Consider the following 18,864-nt stretch of genomic DNA (forward strand, 5'->3'; position numbering starts at 1 on the left):
AGGGTGGACAGGAGATAGTAACAGTCCCTGTTTGGACGGCTGCCAGCCTGCTCGCTCTTACCACTAGACAACAACGAGGAAACAAAACTGTAAGTAGATTTCTTCTATTATATCACCCTGTTATTTGTAAAAACGGGGGAAGAAAAAAAAAAGTTTTTCAATACATCCATGTATCTTCTCTATAGACAATCCATATTGGCCTGCATGCACAACATAGGACAACAAATAAGAAACACATTAAACGCATACAAGGTAGATCTTTTGTTTGACATTTGCTCTTTTTTTAACATAGCATCTATACAAACATAGTATAAACATCATATATGCAATTATATATTTTTTTTCTAGGAGTTGGTACAATACATATTGAAGAACATATGACAGCTTTAATGCCTAATTGAAACAAAAATGTGTGAGGTATGCTTCGTTGTGGATACTTTAGATATCTCAAGTTTATGCTCTGAATATATATTTAACAGTACAATATAATATAATACAGATACAAGTATAAGACCATAATTCTTCTTTGACAAGTAAAAAAATAATACTTGAAAGATACAGTATGTTCATCTGTACACCTATTTAATTATATATATATATATATATATATATATATATATATATATATATATATATATATATATATATAGGCTAACTGAACAAAATCCCTTTTAATAAACGTTTTTGTCCCTAAAAAAGCCCGGTAGGGTGTAACGCGTTGGGGACAGAGACATTGTTTTTTTTATTTTTTTTTTATTTACTTCTGACATGCGACATAATGCATGGATATACTATGAACTGAGTATCACTGTGTTAGTTGATACCCAGCACAGGAGAACTCTGTTATTCTTAGGGAATCAACAAAATCATCAATAAAGTTAAGTTTTTACCTGGTTACAGATGAATACATAAAGAGGTCAGGAAAACATTGTTTTGTTACGTCTATGTCACATAACATAACTTCATCTAAACTTAACTTTTTTTTTTTTTTTTTTTTACATGCAATCAGACCATGCTGTTAGTTAGTGTATGTGCTTTTGTTTGTGTTTATTGGGATCCATTTCTTTTTAACAAACCATAACTGCTGTGTAGTCTGTGAAACTCGGCAATGTTTTTTTATTGCAATGCAAGGATGCTGTGTGTGCTGTTGAAAAAATAGAAGCTCTGTTCATATATCACATGACTTTATTAAAAAAAAAAAAAATATCAGGCTGATGAAACAAAACACATTTTTCTTCCAGGACATTTGGATTGCTGCCCCCTCCTTTTCTCAGGTTGTATTTTTGACTTTCTGTTTCATAGATTCAGTGGTTTGCTCTGCTTCAACTTCCTCACTCTTCCATACCGATTGTTGTAGTGTGTATATTGTGTCATTGGTCTGGAAACCAGCACTCTTTGATTCTGCTCATATGATGACTTAACACGTTTCTAAACTGAACTATGTATACATTCTCCATTGTGTTTACTGAACAGAAAATCACATTACTCATAAATCGATGCCACCATCAGCAAATTTGCTAGGCATTTATTTGCACAATTGGTTGTCTATCAATGCCAATATATTTACTTACTCATGCCTTGCCTATTTGAATACAAACCAAACACGGCTACTTGTCTTGCCTGTATTTATATATATTTAGGATAAGATCTTCATATCCTTAGATCTTAATATATATATATTTAGTTTAGGGATATGTTGCATTTTACTTTAGATAATGAAAATATGTAGGTTTTGTCATGTTTAAAGCATCTTAGCAATATGATTGCTGTTCATCGTCTATATTTTAAATATAAGCTGAAAGTTTTAAAGTAAAGACCATATACAACCATGACCTGACAATCACTTGTATTCCACTAGCGGTATGTGTGTTTGTGGTCAGTGTCATATGAACAACGAGTTTCCTACATATGCTGTCATAGCCTGCTTTGCTTTTGTGAGTCTATGGAAATCGTTGTTACGCCAAAATCTTTGTCACAATTTCTACAGTATTATCATGTGCATAAACCTATCCCAGTTAAGCATATTCTGTAGCATCTTCACTCATACATCTTTTTATGTGTTTCTGTTATAATATTTATCTATGTATATACATTAGTTATGGTTTTGTAATTGTGCATGCGTACATCATTGTACGGTATGTCTTAGAAATTGTGGTTTTGAGAATGTTTGTATTACTTATGTTTATGTGTAGTGTTTTAAATATAAAACTGTTAGAAAATCATAAAATTTCACAGACACTATGTTAATATTTTAAATATATATGTGAATGGTTTGTTTTTTAATTTGCCATTGGAGATATTTTTCATCTTTTTACAAAAAAAAAAAAAAAAAAGCATGAAGAAAAAATGAAAATGTAAATAGTAAATCCCGTTTTGCTTCATTTTACTTCATTAACAAATAGATAATTTATATGATGTTCATGCATTTTATTGTGTAAAGATTCTCAGGACATTTAGCCACAGTATTTAGAAGAATTAATAATTCTGTAAACTAATTATAAACTGCTATTACGCACAAACATTGGATTGCGCAGTAATATTTGTTCTGCAAAAATGGAAAATTCAACCAGTTGGAAGCCTTAATGAATGAAGAGCATTATGGTTTAGTTGGTGTTGCTGAATCCTGGCTTTGTTCTTCACATGATCGGGCTGTCAACATTCCTGGTTATTATCTCTTTCGTAAAGACAAAGTCAAACGAAAAAGTGGTGGTGTCTGTATGTGAGAAGTGATCTGAAAGTTAAAGTAGGAATTGTTGATGGTGCAAGCGATGAGGTTGAGGCATCATGGGTGGAGTTAAATGTGGGGATGCATAACACACATTTAATTTTTGGAGTCTCCTTTAGGCCCCCAAGTGCTAAGGAAGAAAAAGAGAATCAACTACTAGCACAGAAAAAGCAGCAAAAACTGGAATCATGGGAGATTTCAACTACCCAGACATTGTTTGGAGTAATGGCACTACAGGAACAGCTTAGAGAACATTTATGAATTTATTACAAGATAATTTTATGGTACAGTTTATAGAAGCCCCAAATAGAAAGGATACTCTGCTAGACTAGTTCTTTCTAACAATGCAAAGCTTATAACAAATGTGCATATAAAAGAGAATCTGGGTAGCAGTGACCATATAATGATTTAATTTAATGTAAGTTGTAAACAGGAAGCAAAAAGAGGAAAGATAAAAACCTTTTATTTTAAGAGAGCAAATTTCCATTATTAGGGTGGTTCTTTGTGACTTGCACTGGGGAAAAAATTGCCCTCAAAGAACAGAAATGGGAATGTTTCAAGTCAGTTTACACAAGCACACTGAAAAATATATTCCAATGGGTATAAAGTTTAAGATGTTAAAATTAAAGCCTATATGGCTCACAGCTGATGTTAAAAAAGCCATAAGGAACAAGAAAAGGGCATTCCAAAAATATAAAAAATCGCTTGAAAACTATAAAAATTTAACAAAAGATGTACAAATGAGATAAAATGCGCAAAACTTCAAAATGAAAGACAGATTGTAAAGGAAAGTAAGACAAACCCCCAAAATTTTTTAAATATATGAATAGCAAAAAGATCAGATCTGAGCATGTAGGCCCCGTAAAAAATGTCTCTGGGTTGGAAACTGGGGATAAAGAAAAGGCGAATTTACTAAACACCTTTTTTGTACACAAAGGAAAATGTCAGAGCTCAAGTTCAAACAGTTGGGCAAAATAAAGGTTGACAAAAAAGTTTTTAGGGCTTAGGTTAGTTTTGTAGTCAGGGTTTAGGGTGTTAAGATTTAAAGACTTTAATTTACATGTAAGGGTTAGCTAATGGGGTCATATCTGAGTTGTGACCAATTTGGACCAGTGTCTAGAATAACAGATTAGGCGGTGCAACACTAGGCTTCAACATTTAGAAACCATGATCATTATTCTTTTGATTAATCTTTTGCCTGGCCACATGTGGTCAGATGTGGGTTAATGAATAATATAAATATATGGGAACTTGGGTGTAAAGTATATAATTCAAGAAACATTAATCCAACCCTCTCTTCTTTTGTTAATTATTACAGATGCATCCTAAAACTGCACACTGCAGTTTTTCCTAAAATGTTTGCCTGATAAAGGGGATGGAGTGTGTACAAAAGGGTGTCATCATTTGTCAGTATGTCTAGAGCCACATGTTTAAAAAGATCCTTAACCCCCCCGACGGTAATCCTCAGTGTGACTCGGGGTGGAATTCATTTGCAATAAGCAGTAACCCTGAGTCACACTCGGGGTAACTTTAGAAGCCTCTCTTACCTGTGCTCCAAGCTCCAGTGGTGCTGCTCGCATCACCCAGGAGATGTGATGCTCGCATCCTTCTGGTGATGCGAACAGCAGCCGTTGGTAGATCCAGGGGGTGAGGCAGGGTGGGACATCCCCACTTGTGACATCTTCCGTGTGATGCAAATGGTGTGATGGATTCTGAGGGTGTGGCTGGGCGGGAAATCTGACCTTTTGATGACTTATAAATAACTTCCTGAATGTATCATTTCATCACTTTGTCTTTGACCTTGATTGTTCCTGACTGATTGCTGTAGACCACATGGCATCCAAAAGGCATCTCGCCGGTGCAAGCGCTGTTTTGGAGGAATTTGAAAGCAGCGATAGTGATTTGGAGTCCCTTGTGGAATCGAGCAATAGTAATTCACCAGGAAATTTGTCATCAGGCAGCGAAAGTGAACTGAGTGACGATTCTGGACCTGAGGTCAGTGCTGTGCGCACATGGTGCTCCATTGACCTTAATGCAAACCAGGCAGCACCGCCAAGATTTCCATTTACCGGCGCACCAGGGATGAAAATTGAGGTTGAATGCGACGACCGCCTGGCATACCTGAAGTTGTTTTTGACGGAAAAAAATTGTTGCAGAGACAAACAGGTAAGCAGCTCTGTGTTTGCTATTTGACATTTTTGCAATTTTTTTTTTTATGCAAACGTATGCTGCTTTGTGATTTGCCAACTTTTTTATTTTATTTTTTTCAAACATGTATGCTGCTCTGTGTTTGCTAACTTTTTTGAAAATTTTAAATTTTTTTTTTTTTTTATGCAAACATATATGCTGCTATGTGTTTGCTAACATATTACTTCACCACACTATAAAAGAACATATCCTAAAATACCTTTTTTATTTTGTTTTATGCAGGTACGCTGGACAGCAACAAGGTGCTCCACACCTGAGGTTTGCAAGAAGCAGAAAGTGGGAACTTGTGACCAGGGATGACATTTGGCTGTTTTTGGGCTTGGTGATCCTGCAGGGATTGTCGGCAAACCCGTGCAGAAGTAGTACTAGTCCAAGAACAAAGTGCTTGCCACGCCATTCTTTGGCACAGTCATGCCAGAATACCGCTTTTCCCTCATAATGAAGTACCTGCACTTCGCAAACAATGCAGAATTTGATGAGACTACCCATCCTGCACCAAAAATTTGGGAAGTGTCTCAGATGATTCTACAAAATTTCCAGCAAACTTATGTGTCAGAAAGAGATGTCAGAATTGACGAAAGTCTAATAGCTTACAAGAGGAGGCTCAGCTGTGTGCAGTACATTGCGTCAAAGAGAGCATGACTTGGCGTGGAAACATATATTCTGTGCGAATCCTCATCTGGCATTATTTGGAATACAGTACTATACACTGGAAAAGGGACACAGTTCAACCCCAGATACAGCCATAATGGATTGGCAACATCTTCGGTGCTATCCCTCATTGAGCCATTGCTAGATCAGGGTTATTGTGTCACAACTGACAATTTCTACACCTCTCCTGAGCTTTATGAGTTCCTTCTGCAACACAGAACAGATGCGTATGAAACCATTAGGGCTAACAGGCGCATCCTGCCACCAATGTTTGCAAAAGGAAAGCTGAAGACAAGCGAAATTGTTGCCAGGCAGAAAAGCAAGATGATGGCCCTGCAATGGTGTGACAAGAAAGATGTGTGCCTGATGACTACTGTCCATGATGCCTCCACTGTTCTGGTACACACACAACGTGGGAAAGAAGTGATGAAGCCAGAGGTGGTGGTCGACTACAACAACACCATGGGAGGTGTCAACAGAGCTGACCAAGCTATGACATTCTACCCAGTGATGAGGAAACAGCAAAGGAAGTACTACAAAAAATCTTCAGGCATCTTGTTGAGCAGTGCCAATGGAATGCCTTCATTCTGTGCAGAAAAAATTGTCAGAGGTCTGTGAATCATTCAGACTTCATTTTGCAAGTTGTAAGTCGAATCCATAGTCAAGAACAACTAAACACCATCAGTGGCTATGAATAGACCTGGACGTCGTGCTTGTCAACCCAGAACGCCTGACTGGTCGTCACTTCACTGAATACATCCCACCAACCCAAAAAAGGCAGCACCTACAAGGATGTGCGTGGTTTGCTGCTCAAAGTCTGATGACAGAAGAGGGAAGAAACGCAAAAAAAAAAAAAGATTCTACTGTCCTGACAGTGATGTTGGACTTTGTGCAGCACCCTGCTTCAAAATCTACCACACCCGGGATGTCTACTAGAAATCTAAATATTTTTTTTTCTAAATTTTACATTTAATTTATATTGAGAAATCTTTGATAAAATAGTTTTTTTTGATAAATTACATTGTTGTGGTCTATTATTTCATTATTTTTTATAATTATGATTTATAATTATTTATTATATTATAATATAATAAATAAATATAATTATACCGTAGAGTTTATCAAAAGAATTACAGGCCCACAATATAAACAAACATTTCTTTGCAAAAAAAAATAGGATAATTTTTTGCTTTAAAAAAACTGACAGAATTAAAATGCTAGGGGGGTTAGGACAAGTTATGGGTTAGGTAGGGTTGGTTACCAAGGTTTCATTTTATAGTTTAGGCTGATAATGTTAGAATCTTGTCCACTGTTATAGACAATTGGAAAGAACTCCCAGACTCAAAAAAGCAGCGTGTTATTTGTGACATTTCTATAATCTGCAGCAGTCCAATGGATCTTCCTGGTTTCTTGGATACCTTATGTATTGTATTCCATGAGTTAATTGTCCTTAATATAGTACATAGTTATGAGTCAGTATCTACAATAATTCAGCTTGCAGTTGCAACATTGCTATTGAATTTTTTTGTATTAAATATTTCTGAATGAGGACACTGCTTTTTGAAAGACATCTATTTTATGATCTCACAATGACAATTCTGATTAAATTTCTCATACATTTGGTAAATCATCAGTATCAGATATGCCGCGATAGGTGAAATGTTCACTACTTTTTCTCACTTATCTACATGTATCAGAAATAATGGGTCAGTACGATTCCACTGAATAGCTTTGAAATGGTACATTTTCAAAAGCACAAGGTCGTAATTCCCATTCTTTAAAAGCAATAAGCTTGCCCTTGAAGCTTTAAAGAATTGTTGACCAGATATTATGGCGTTTGAAATCTCAGCAAGCATGCTTATTACTCATAGCTCAGAGTCAAATCTGATTACTGAAAGAAAATGAAGTGAGGTTGAATGACATGACCTGTATGTTGTATACTTGAATGCAGACATTGGCATGTAATTTTTTTTCCCATTTTTATGTATGTGTACATATACATTTAAATTGAATTTATAGATTGTGTAGTGTGCATTGAATTTTAGTGTTTGTATCTTTTTTCATTTTTTAAATAATATCACTGAGCCATAGAAGTTAGTGAGAAAGACAGAATCTTAAACAACCAAATGGTAGTGTTTTTGTATATGAGTGTGTATTACTTTCAAAGCCCTGCTGTGATGGTTCAAAGTTTACAGTTCCCTTTATGACCTTATTTTTTTTTTTTTTTTTTTTTTTTTTTTTTAAATAATATCACTGAGCCATAGAAGTTAGTGAGAAAGACAGAATCTTAAACAACCAAATGGTAGTGTTTTTGTATATGAGTGTGTATTACTTTTCATTTTTTTCTTGTCAGATGTTGTGGGTAGAGCAGCTATTAGATTTTTTTTTTTTTTTTTTTTTTTTTTTTAATAGAGTGGATAGAATTGGGTTACAGGGAATCTAATCTCTTGCTGTGTTATAGGGACAGGAGTAAGGTAATATCTCTCCAGCTAGGCATGGCAGCAAAAAAAAAAAACATGTTAGATTAGGGGGATTTTTCCTAGTAGTAGCACAGACAGACAAATCATCTTTAGTGATCCTTTTCAGACAGATGAGTGAATGAGCACAGGGTTTTTTTGTACAATGTGGAGAGAAAGGGAAGGACAAGGGAGCTCACTCCACTTTCTCTGCTCCATAGGAGAGCCATGATAGATTAAGTAACATTGAAAGCGAACTGCTGTACCCAGGTCATATTTTCACTGAAGTAAGATTATATTGCACATATTCATACTCCAGCAGACCCAAAAGCTTAGATGATCTTAAAAACAAATATTACCTTTAGTTAATTTGCTCCACCTATGAACTGATTTTTTAAACATTTTTCTTGTAATTGATTTTGAGTAATGCTAAATTGTATGTCTGCAAAAAAAAAAATACATGCAACATATTATACAGTATATCTCCGTCAGACTAGTGAAAGATTATTTTTTATTGGTTGAAGTAGCTCACTACACTTTGCAATAATAAAATATGCATATATGTGTATATTCTGATGGTTTCAGTTAGCAATATTACTACACTATAACAGTCAGTAGTGGCAGGAGTACAGTTGGGAGGTCACTGGGGGACGATTTACCTTGTTAGATCTGCAAACCATTAATTCACAGATACGTATGATAGGAACATGATGACCTAATCACACTTTGCACTAAAATTACAAATTAATAACCAGTCTTCAAGTCTTAAAACTGTTATGGAGAAATTAAATGACCAGTCTTCAAGTCTTAAAACTGTTATGGAGAAATTGTAGCACAATTTGACATTTCTCATGAAAAATATGATGTTTTATTTAAAAAAAGAAAAAAAAGTTGACCCGTGGTTTATGCTATAGATATAGAGTGTTACATTTTGCTTTATCACTAGCTTTTTTCACTATTTTTTTTTATTATATAATTATTTGTGTAGTTATTAGTTTGCTTTCAAGACCATGTGAAGAACTGTTAACATGCCTCTTTAAGAGACAAGTTTAGAAAGCAAAGTCTTTGATGCTTATGAGGTAAATAAAGCACATGCATAAGTCAATGTCACATTGAGCCTGCCTCCCATAATAGTGTGTGTTCTATCATGTACCCATAAGCATGCCCAAAGTGTCCATGTGTTCTCTGTATTTAAGTGATTTTGCAAAACAATGTTGTATTTAGCAGTTGATATAGGCATGAAAAGGAAAATATGCGACTCCTGTTACAGTATGTATGTTTTGTTCCAGGTTTTGATATAAACATGTAAATACACCCACAAAGTGCCAACCTTGCTTCCAGTGAAGAAGGGACTGAGATATGAAGATTTGTGGGTTCAGTCATCCCTGCTGGGGCAATCTTTTTATTTAATATGTCAATAACCACTATATAAAAAACCCCAGTTCATGGGTATGATCTCAGCCAATATACCAAAAGTGTGTGTGTTTGTCTGTGTGTGATGTAACATTTTGAAATGTTAGAGCTCCTGACATTATTTGCAAAATCAGATTTGTTTTAAAGGGAAAATAATTTCACCTTGTGGCAGTGCCTTTACAATCTTCATTAGGACCTTGAAAACATAATACTGTATAGGTTTGTGTATGATACAATAATATAGTATACAGTATATTATGCAATAATGTCTACCAAACATAAATTGTTTACAGCTTCTTAAAACTCACAGAAGAAGTGCAATAACCATTTTCTTTAAGTCAAGGAAGGCACATTTGCCTTGAGAAACCATGCTTATTTACTGCCTATATTACAGATGAATGTGTGAAAATAGGATAGGGTATCTAAACAGTTACAGTTAGGTCCATAAATATTTGGACAGAGACAACTTTTTTCTGATTTTGGTTCTGTACATTACCGCAATTAATTTTAAATGAAACAACTCACATGCAGTTGAACTGCAGACTTTCAGCTTTAATTCTGTGGGTTGAACAAAAAGATTGCATAAAAATGTGAGGAACTAAAGCCTTTTCTTAACACAATCACTTCATTTCAGGGGCTCAAAAGTAATTGGACAATTGACTCAAAGGCTATTTCATAGGCTGGTGTGGGCAATTCCTTTGCTATGCCATTATCAATTAAGCAGATAAAAGGCCTGGAGTTGATTTGAGGGGGTGGGGATTTTTGGGGTGCTTGTACGTGGAAGATTTTGCTGTGAACAGACAGCATGCGGTCGAAGGAGCTCTCCATGCAGGTGAAACAAGCTATCCTCAAGCTGCAAAAACAGAATAAACCCATCCGAGAAATTGCTGCAATATTGGGAGTGGCAAAATCTACAGTTTGGTACATATTGAGAAGGAAACAAAGCACTGGTAAACTTTGGCAAATGCCAAAAGACCTGGACGTCCATGGAAGACAACAGTGGTGGTTGATTGCAGAATAATTTCCATGGTGAAGAGAAACCCCTTCACAACAGCCAACGAAGTGAACAACACTCTCCAGGAAGTAGGCTTATCAATATCCAAGTTTACCATAAAGAGAAGACTGCATGAAAGTAAATACAGAGGGTGCACTGCAAGGTGCAAGCCACTCATAAGCCTCAAGAAAAGAAAGGCTAGATTGGACTTTGCTCAAAAACATCTAAAAAAGCCAGCACAGTTCTGGAAAAACATTCTTTGGACAAATGAAACCAAGATCAACCTCTACCAGAATGATGGCAAGAAAAAGGTATGGAGAAAGCGTGGAACAGCTCATGATCCAAAGCTTACCACATCATCTGTAAAACATGTCAAAGGCAATGTGATGGCTTGGGCATGCATGGCTGCCAGTGGCACTGGGACACTAGTGTTTATTGATGGTGTGACACAGGACAGAAACAGCCGAATGAATTCTAAGATGTTGAGAGACATACTGTCTGCTCAAATCCAGCTAAATGCAGTCAAATTGATTGGAAGGTGTTTCATAATACAGACGGACAATGACCCAAAACATACAGCCAAAGCAACCCAGGACTTTATTAAGCAAAAGCAAAGAAGTGGAATATTCTTGAATGGCCAAGTCAGTCACTTGATCTGAGCCCAATTGAGCATGCATTTCACTTGTTGAAGACTAAACTTCGGACAGAAAGGCCCACAAACAAACAGCAACTGAAAGGCAAGAGTGAAGGTAAAATTAGTAGCTTGACCTTTATCTTAGAAGCACAGACAAAAGTTCCCTTCTGGTAAGATGTACTCACTAAGGGCAATTTACCTTTATTCACAGTAATTAAATATTTTTTATCCCTGAACTAATGCAGTTTTACATGACTTACTTGAGTGGGTTCATGCAGGTAATTATTATTATTGATGTTCTGCTGGGTAAAGTTCATAAGAAGTAGCTTTAAATGTAATAGTAAAAGTCAGCTACCTTTGGGGTAGCTGCATAAAATATTCTTGTTTATTTTCCTTTGCCCATTGTACAAAGAGCTGACTCATAATTTATACAATAATTTTGTGTATTGTAACATCTTCAGGTAAGTGGGTTTATTTCCCTAATACATTTTTTATCCCTATAAACATCCTAATAATGTTAAAATTTCACATACTATAGTCACTTTATCACCAACTGTTAGGATAATGAACCACGTTCCCACGTTCCAACGGCATCATCCAGCGGTGCCCGGCATCTTCTTCCCCTGCCAATGCTGGCCAGGGGATGTAACCTGGCGATGCCTGGCCGGCATCGGCATCCCCGGCGAGTGTGTGGCTGGTGGACAAGACCATTGGGCTGGTAGGTGGGACAACGTGAGAAATTTGAAATACTAAGTATTTTTAAATGTACCAATTTTACATTTAAAAATACTTAGTATTCATACCGCCAGGGAGGTTAAACTAATATAACCTAAAATGTGTGTTCACTACTTAAAATGTACCCATACAAGAGGATTATAAAAATTGAAGAAAATTGGAAAACTAACTGAATGGCTGTAAAGCTAATCTTTTGCCACACACCCAAAACCAAGCATTCAGTTAAATGCAGCACTTGTCATATAACTCGCTAAACACCTAAACCACATACTTATTCTGGATTAATGGTTCAGTAAATATAAATCAGCACTTCAGAACACAGATCAGGGAAGCAGTTTTTTTAGAACAGATAAGTAATCTCGGTATAGGTCCACTTTGTATTTGCATAGCAGGTACCATCAGGGCTAAAATGTGATGCAGGCTTTATTTGGTTATTGAGTGCAACCTTCAATACATTTTGGGATGTCCTAAGAGCTTTCCTGAGCTCTGTCAATTGCCTAGTTCAGGAAGTTGTTGTCACGTGGCAGATCGGCTACAAACAGGTATAAACCCCATGTATTGCAACTTTTTTCAAACGTTAAGGGGCATTTTACCAATTTCAAGGGGACCAGTTAAAACCTTTACCAGATTTTTTTTAATTGTCTGTGGGCCCTGTTCAGAAGATTGTCATATGGTCTTTACCTTGGTAGCAGACAGAATTAATAAAAATTCCTTTAGACTGCAGGGCTCTTTAAAAGAAGTTTATGCAACAGTAGATGACTATAATGTTCTTTATTAGTTCTGTACATGTTACTGGACCAAAGCAAGCTCCTGGAAAATGCTGTACTTAGGCATTATACAGTCGTGCTTGCTGTGAAGAAACATTTGCATGTCATGTCAGGATACATATTTAAAAGTTGCATGTATTAACGTTGACTTTTAGCTATTACATATGTGATATTTAACATTGTAACAAAAGTGGGATTACAGCTGCTCTAAATGTGGTATAGTACTTTATTTTTTATATTTTGTAAATTATCTTCAATTTATTGTAATTGCAGAAAGACATTATTATGCTAATTTAGAACTGTTTTATAGGGAACGGTCATCTCCTGGATGGGAATCAGGGTTGGGGTACAAAGAGCAATATCTTGATCAGTGTTCTCCCCAGAAATTTTTTTCAGCCGGGTGGTGGGAAGCTGTAGCCGGGTGGTAAAAAAGGGGGTGTGGCAAAACACGGCAAATTTAGTGCTCCAAGTTGTTTATGGCTCGGGTATCCAGTAACTTCTTATTGTTTACATCCGAGGATGAGAGCTGCCCAGAGCTGGGCGGGGTATTCAAATCAGCCGGGCGGAGCAACCGGCTAAAAACGTCTGGGGAGAACTATGTTGATGATATATCTTTTCAGCTGTCTGAGCCATTAGTTTAGTGCAAACCTTACCAAAGATTTTCTTTAAGAAAAAGGGTACTTTTGTGAATATGGTTGATGGATCCCAGATATGCTTTTGTTCTTACAAAAACTTCTTACAAAAGATTCTGTATCCATATTTTATTTTTTTTTAATTTCTTAAGATGGCTGTAAACTTGTCATTATGGTCTTTTGCAGATACCTCCTGGCTGGGTTAAGTCTTTCTGATCAATTAATATTTCATAATAACAAAGTAAACCTATGATAATCTTTTGGCCCTCCCTCTGAAGATTCTAGTTGCCTGACTGATAATCTTTAGTGCTTTCTGCAGCCTTTATCTATATTTTTTATGTGTTTTAGATCAAAGTATAAACACAGAAAATAGGCATGACAGCCAGGCCACTGGTATTTTCAAGAGTAATGACAGCCTTAGTTTTTATCTAATGGCATTCCCATGTATATATACTTCTTTTTAAGCAATTAATTTTGAACACTATTTTTGTTTTACGGTCTGTTCTCTGGTTAAAATACTAGAAACTTTTCAAACACCATGTTTTGTCTCTGCAATGTTGTTAATAATATTTTATTGTGTTTTTGTTTATGCCTCACGGTGTTTGTATTCTGACAAGTTGCACAGTGCCATTATGTTGGGGAACTGAAGTAAATTTTTGTGGGACTTGTGCTTTTAAGATTGCATGTTTGATATTTGTTTTACATTTTAAGTCATTTTAATTAATCAAATGTAGTTTTTATACTTCATACTTTGCAAAATGATAAATCCAGGGCAACGGACAAACTGTTATGCACATAATATAACTGCAGTTTCTTGCAAAATTGTAGGCTCGTGATATTTTAAGCTTTAATAGCCAACAAAAATTCATATAGCACTTTCCTCTATTCAGAAAGCAGTAGAGAATTGTACAGTGTAAGTCTCCAACTAATGTTGAAAGTTTTAAAGTTTACATGATACCCATTATTCAGTACCTTAATAAAGATGCAAGCATTTAGGGTTTACACAATCCTCACTTAGGTGCTGTTTTCATATTTCCACTCTTGTAGACTGTAGACTTAATTTTTACACTGATTACATCTTCAATATATCTAGTATCATAAAGCGATTTTAAATAAATGTGATCTCTCTACTACATCATAGTGGGGGAATAGGTCTACAGTGACTTTTTTAAAGATATGCTCTGTACCATAATAATAATCTTCATGATAAAAAGTCTGTCGCATTTTCAAGGTTCCTCTTTTACTTTTTGCTTTTATAGGAGCACATGTGAAGTTGTAAAATCACAGCCTACTATTTTTGTTTGAACACAGAGTATCTATGCGTACCTATTTTCTCCTATATATCCATTAGGAGACAGCACCTACGCAGGGAAGAAAATTGATTAATGAGGGTAGTCATTACTTACCTAGAACCAGCTAAGAAGAAACCCTATCCCCTGTTCTTTATCTTGCAAAGGTATAATCATCTACTTTCTCAAGTGGTTAAAAAATAACTTAGGTAATGCAAACACTGTACTAGACCATGAAAATAACTATTTCTGTATAGAAATATATGTTTTCACATGAACATGTACATGTTCAACATTTCAGACTTCAGTGTTTTTAGAATAAGTAGCTTTCTCATTAGAACCTAATAGCCCATCTATGTCTTTTTTTTATTTCCCCCTACCAACCTATATTCCCTTGCCCCAAAACGTAATTGAACCCACACATCTATACCCAGGTGAGTACTTACCATTGTCTGATAGTGGAAAACTGCTTTAATGATTATTCTCCTTTAGGCTAACATCTTTTCTGGTGCTGCTAATAGCAAATGCCAAAGGAGGCCACCACTGTCAGGCTGGTAAGTACCACCTAGATGTGAAGTTTCTGGGTTTGGGGACTAGGAAGGGTTAACTGATGGGTTTTCATATAAATATAAAATTGGCCCTAGGACTCCAAATGTTTCTGTGAAAGTTTCATCTATCCTGAACATTTTATGTCTAGTAGTACCTAGTCACATTTACCAGACTTGTTCCTGTAATTTGGAAGATGTTTTGCAGCTTTCCAAACTGCTTCATTAGTTCTTCCAGCATTGAAAAATTACACCAGCATTTATATCTACCCAGAACAAACACCTTATTCCAATCACCATGGAATGTGACACTGCATATGTAGCGTTTCCAAGGTCAGGTTGTGTGCAATTTAGACCGCCAAGAAATTGTTGTTCTTCAACAGTTAAATTAAAATAACTGCTATTAAATATTCCAAATGTTACAGAGTGGTGGCAATTTCCTGTAAATATTTTAGCATATCTCAAATGATTGTACATCAGAGTTTTCAAAATAAAATATTTTTGTGAGTTATTCATTTTTTATTCATTATGTTATACACAATTTTTGCTAATGTTTGTGAAAACACAGAACCTCCCATGGCTACTAGCTGTGAAAGTTTAAATACAGTTAGGTCCATAAATACTTGGACAGAGACAACTTTTTTCTAATTTTGGTTCTGTACATTACCACAATTAATTTTTCAAATAAAACAACACAGATGCAGTTGAAATGCAGACTTGCAGCTTTAATTCAGTGGGTTGAACAAAATGATTACAAAAAATTGTGAGGAACTAAAGCATTTTTTTTACACAATCACTTCATTTCAGGGGCTCAAAAGTAATTGGACAATTAACTCAAAGGCTATTTTATGGGCTGGTGTGGGCAATTCCTTTGGTATGTCATTATTAATTAAGCAGATAAAAGGCCTGGAGTTGATTTGAGGCTGGGGGGGTGCTTGTGTGTGGAAGATTTTGCTGTAAACAGACAACATGGAAGTCAAATGAGCTCTCCGCGCAGGAGTGGCGAAATCTACAGTTTGGTACATAATGAGAAAGAAACAAAGCACTGGTGAAATCAGCAACGCCAAAATACCTGGACGTCGGAAGACAACATTGGTGGATGATCACAGAATCATTTCCATGGTGAAGAGAAACCCCTTCACAACAGCCAACCAAGTGAACAACACTCTCCAGGAGGTAGGCCTATCAATATTACTTTTGAGCCCCTGAAATGAAGTGATTGTGTTAAAAAACGGCTTTAGTTGCTCTCATTTTTTGCAATCTTTTTGATCAACCCACTGAATTGAAGCTGGAAGTCTGCAGTTCAACTGTATCTGAGTTGTTTCATTTAAAATTATTTGTGGTACAGAATCAAAATAAGAAAAAAGTTGTCTCTGTCCAAATATTTATGGACCTAACTGTAAGACTTCGTATTGACGTTTCATTAAAAATAACTAATATTCTGATAGGTATACAGGTTCTTATAGAATATTACACTATAATACTGTAACACAGCTCAAGAATTTTTCACTTGTCAAGGATTTATTTAATATGCTTAGTGTGTTTTAGGTCCTTTTAAATGGCATCAGTTTTATGGCTGGCTCTAGTTCTTGTGATACAGGAAATGAAATAGACAATTTTACCAACAACAAAGGTTAACACACCATATTATTATCAATCTTTATTTACACAGATGTTTTGCATTTTATGTAATTAATGTAATAAATGTAGCATTATTTTCATTAAAATATTTCAGTTGCCTTCTTTTTATTCATACATTTTCTTTTTTTACAGAAATTTGAGTTCTTCAAAAAGAAGTTGTTTACATGACCCTAATGTATTTTGCTACATTTGTGGTGAATATTCACATCAAAAACAGAAGAGGGAGAAGAAACATTACAGAAGAAACATTACAGAGTTTGTGAAACAAGCAAATCTTGCATATTTTAATAAACTGGGGGACCAAAATAAGTATTGGGCTCCCCATATGGTATGAAAAACTTGTGTAGAATGTCTACGTCAGTGGAAAAATGCAAAGCTAAAAAGTTTGAAATTTGGAGTACCTATAGTATGGCCAGAGCCCAAAAATCATCATAATGATTATTTTTTTGCTGTGAATGTAAAAGGTGTTCAAGAAAAACAAATGGGTGTACCCTGATTTGGAATCAGCAAGACAACCTGTGCCTCATAGTGCTGATGTTCCCATACCAGTGTTCAGTACACTCCCTGATATTCCTGTATCCGACATGGAGGAAACAGAGGGTTTGGAGTGTAATCCAGTAGTTAGCAGTGGAAGTGAATTTAAAGGAAGTGCTTCATCAAACCAGCAGCTTTACCAAGAAGAGCTCAATGATTTAATACGTGATCTAAGTCTGTCAAAACAAGCATCTGAACTTTTAGCATCCAGGCTGTAAAAGAAAAGGACTGTCTTGAGACCGGAATTAAAATAACGGTTTCTAGGCCAAGAGAGATACTCCTACGTCAGTGGAAAAATGGAAAGCTGAAAAGTTTGAAATTTGGTGTACCTATAGTATGGCGAGAGCCCAACAAATATCTTAATGATTGTTATTTTTGTGCTGTGAATGTAAAAGGTGTCAATCATTTCAAGAAAAACAAATGGGTGTACCCTGATTTGGAATCCGCAAGATAACCTGTGCCGCATGGTGCTGATGTACCCATACCAGTGTTCAGTACACTCCCTGATATTCCTTTATCTGACATGGAGGATATACAGGGTTTAGAGTGTAATCCAGGAGTTACCAGTGGAAGTGAATATGAAGGAAGTGTTTCATCAAACCAGCAACGCGACCTAAGTCTGTCAAAACAAGCATCTGAACTTTTAGCATCCAAGCAAAAAGAAAAGAACTGTCTGGAACCAAATGTTAAAATAACGATTTATAGGACAAGAGAGTTGACACTCCTACCATATTTCAGTGAAGATGGAGACTTTGTGTACCGTTGTAACATACCTGGACTACTAGCCAATATGGGAGTGCCAGAATACCGAGCAGAAGTGTAGCGGCTTTTCATAGACAGTTCCACTCAAAGTTTGAAGTCTGTTTTACCGCATAATGTCAACTGCTATGCATCAATTCCAATTGGTCACTCAACGAAACTTAAAGAAGAATATGTAAATATCCAAAAGGTTCTACAAAAGCTTTGCTATCATGAACACCAATGGTACATATGTGTTGATTTAAAAATGATGAACTTCCTACAGCAGTGGATACTCATGTTTCACCTGCTTGTGGTAAAGTAGAGCAAAGAAGGATCACTGGAAAAAAAGTGACATGGCCTCCAAGGAAAAACATGAAAAGGTGCAGTGAACATCATTAACAAGTCATTGGTTACCAAAGAAAAAATCATTCTCCCTCCAGTACACATTAAGTTTGGATTAATGAAGCAATTTGTTGGAGCTCTGAACTAGTATGGTAATTGCTTCAAATACATTTGTAGATTCTTCCCTGGATTGAGTACTGAAAAATTAAAAGCAGAAATCTTTGATGGACCCCAGATTCAGAAACTGATAAATGATTTAACTTTCACAAGTTACATGACTGATACTAAAGCTTCTGCCTGGCATATAGCTATGTCATGGTTGTCAAAAACTTCTTGGGTAAGTATAAAGCACAAAATCATGAAGAACTGATACAAAACTTGCTCCTAAACTTTAAAAATGTGGGTGCTACTATGAGCATAAAGGTACACTATCTCCATAGCCATTTGCAAAAATTTCCAGAAAACCTTGGTGATTTCAATGAGAAACAAGGGGAGAGGTTCCATCAAGATATAAAGGTGATGGAAGAAAGGTATCAGGGCAGATGGGATAGACACAT

At 35.8% G+C, this 18,864-nt stretch overlaps 1 protein-coding gene across 31 annotated transcripts in view; it reads left to right on the forward strand.

Annotated features, from left to right (window-relative positions):
- The window catches only part of GPHN (gephyrin), a 401,006-nt gene that overhangs the window by 265,544 nt on the left and 116,598 nt on the right, over window positions 1-18,864 (forward strand). For 12 of the 31 annotated variants that reach the window (XM_072428975.1, XM_072428985.1, XM_072428979.1 and 9 more), the window contains 2 exons: window positions 1,010-1,027; window positions 1,242-1,274. The exons of 10 other annotated variants lie outside the window; for them this stretch is intronic. In XM_072428975.1, the coding sequence (XP_072285076.1) occupies window positions 1,010-1,027; window positions 1,242-1,274 (51 nt within the window). The remainder of the gene's footprint in view (window positions 1-1,009; window positions 1,028-1,241; window positions 1,275-18,864) is intronic. 9 more of the 31 variants (XM_072428977.1, XM_072428983.1, XM_072428984.1 and 6 more) reach the window with 1 other exon arrangement.

The sequence above is a fragment of the Pyxicephalus adspersus genome, chromosome 12 (genome assembly GCF_032062135.1).
Source record: "Pyxicephalus adspersus chromosome 12, UCB_Pads_2.0, whole genome shotgun sequence".
NCBI classification, from domain to species: Eukaryota; Metazoa; Chordata; class Amphibia; order Anura; family Pyxicephalidae; genus Pyxicephalus; species Pyxicephalus adspersus.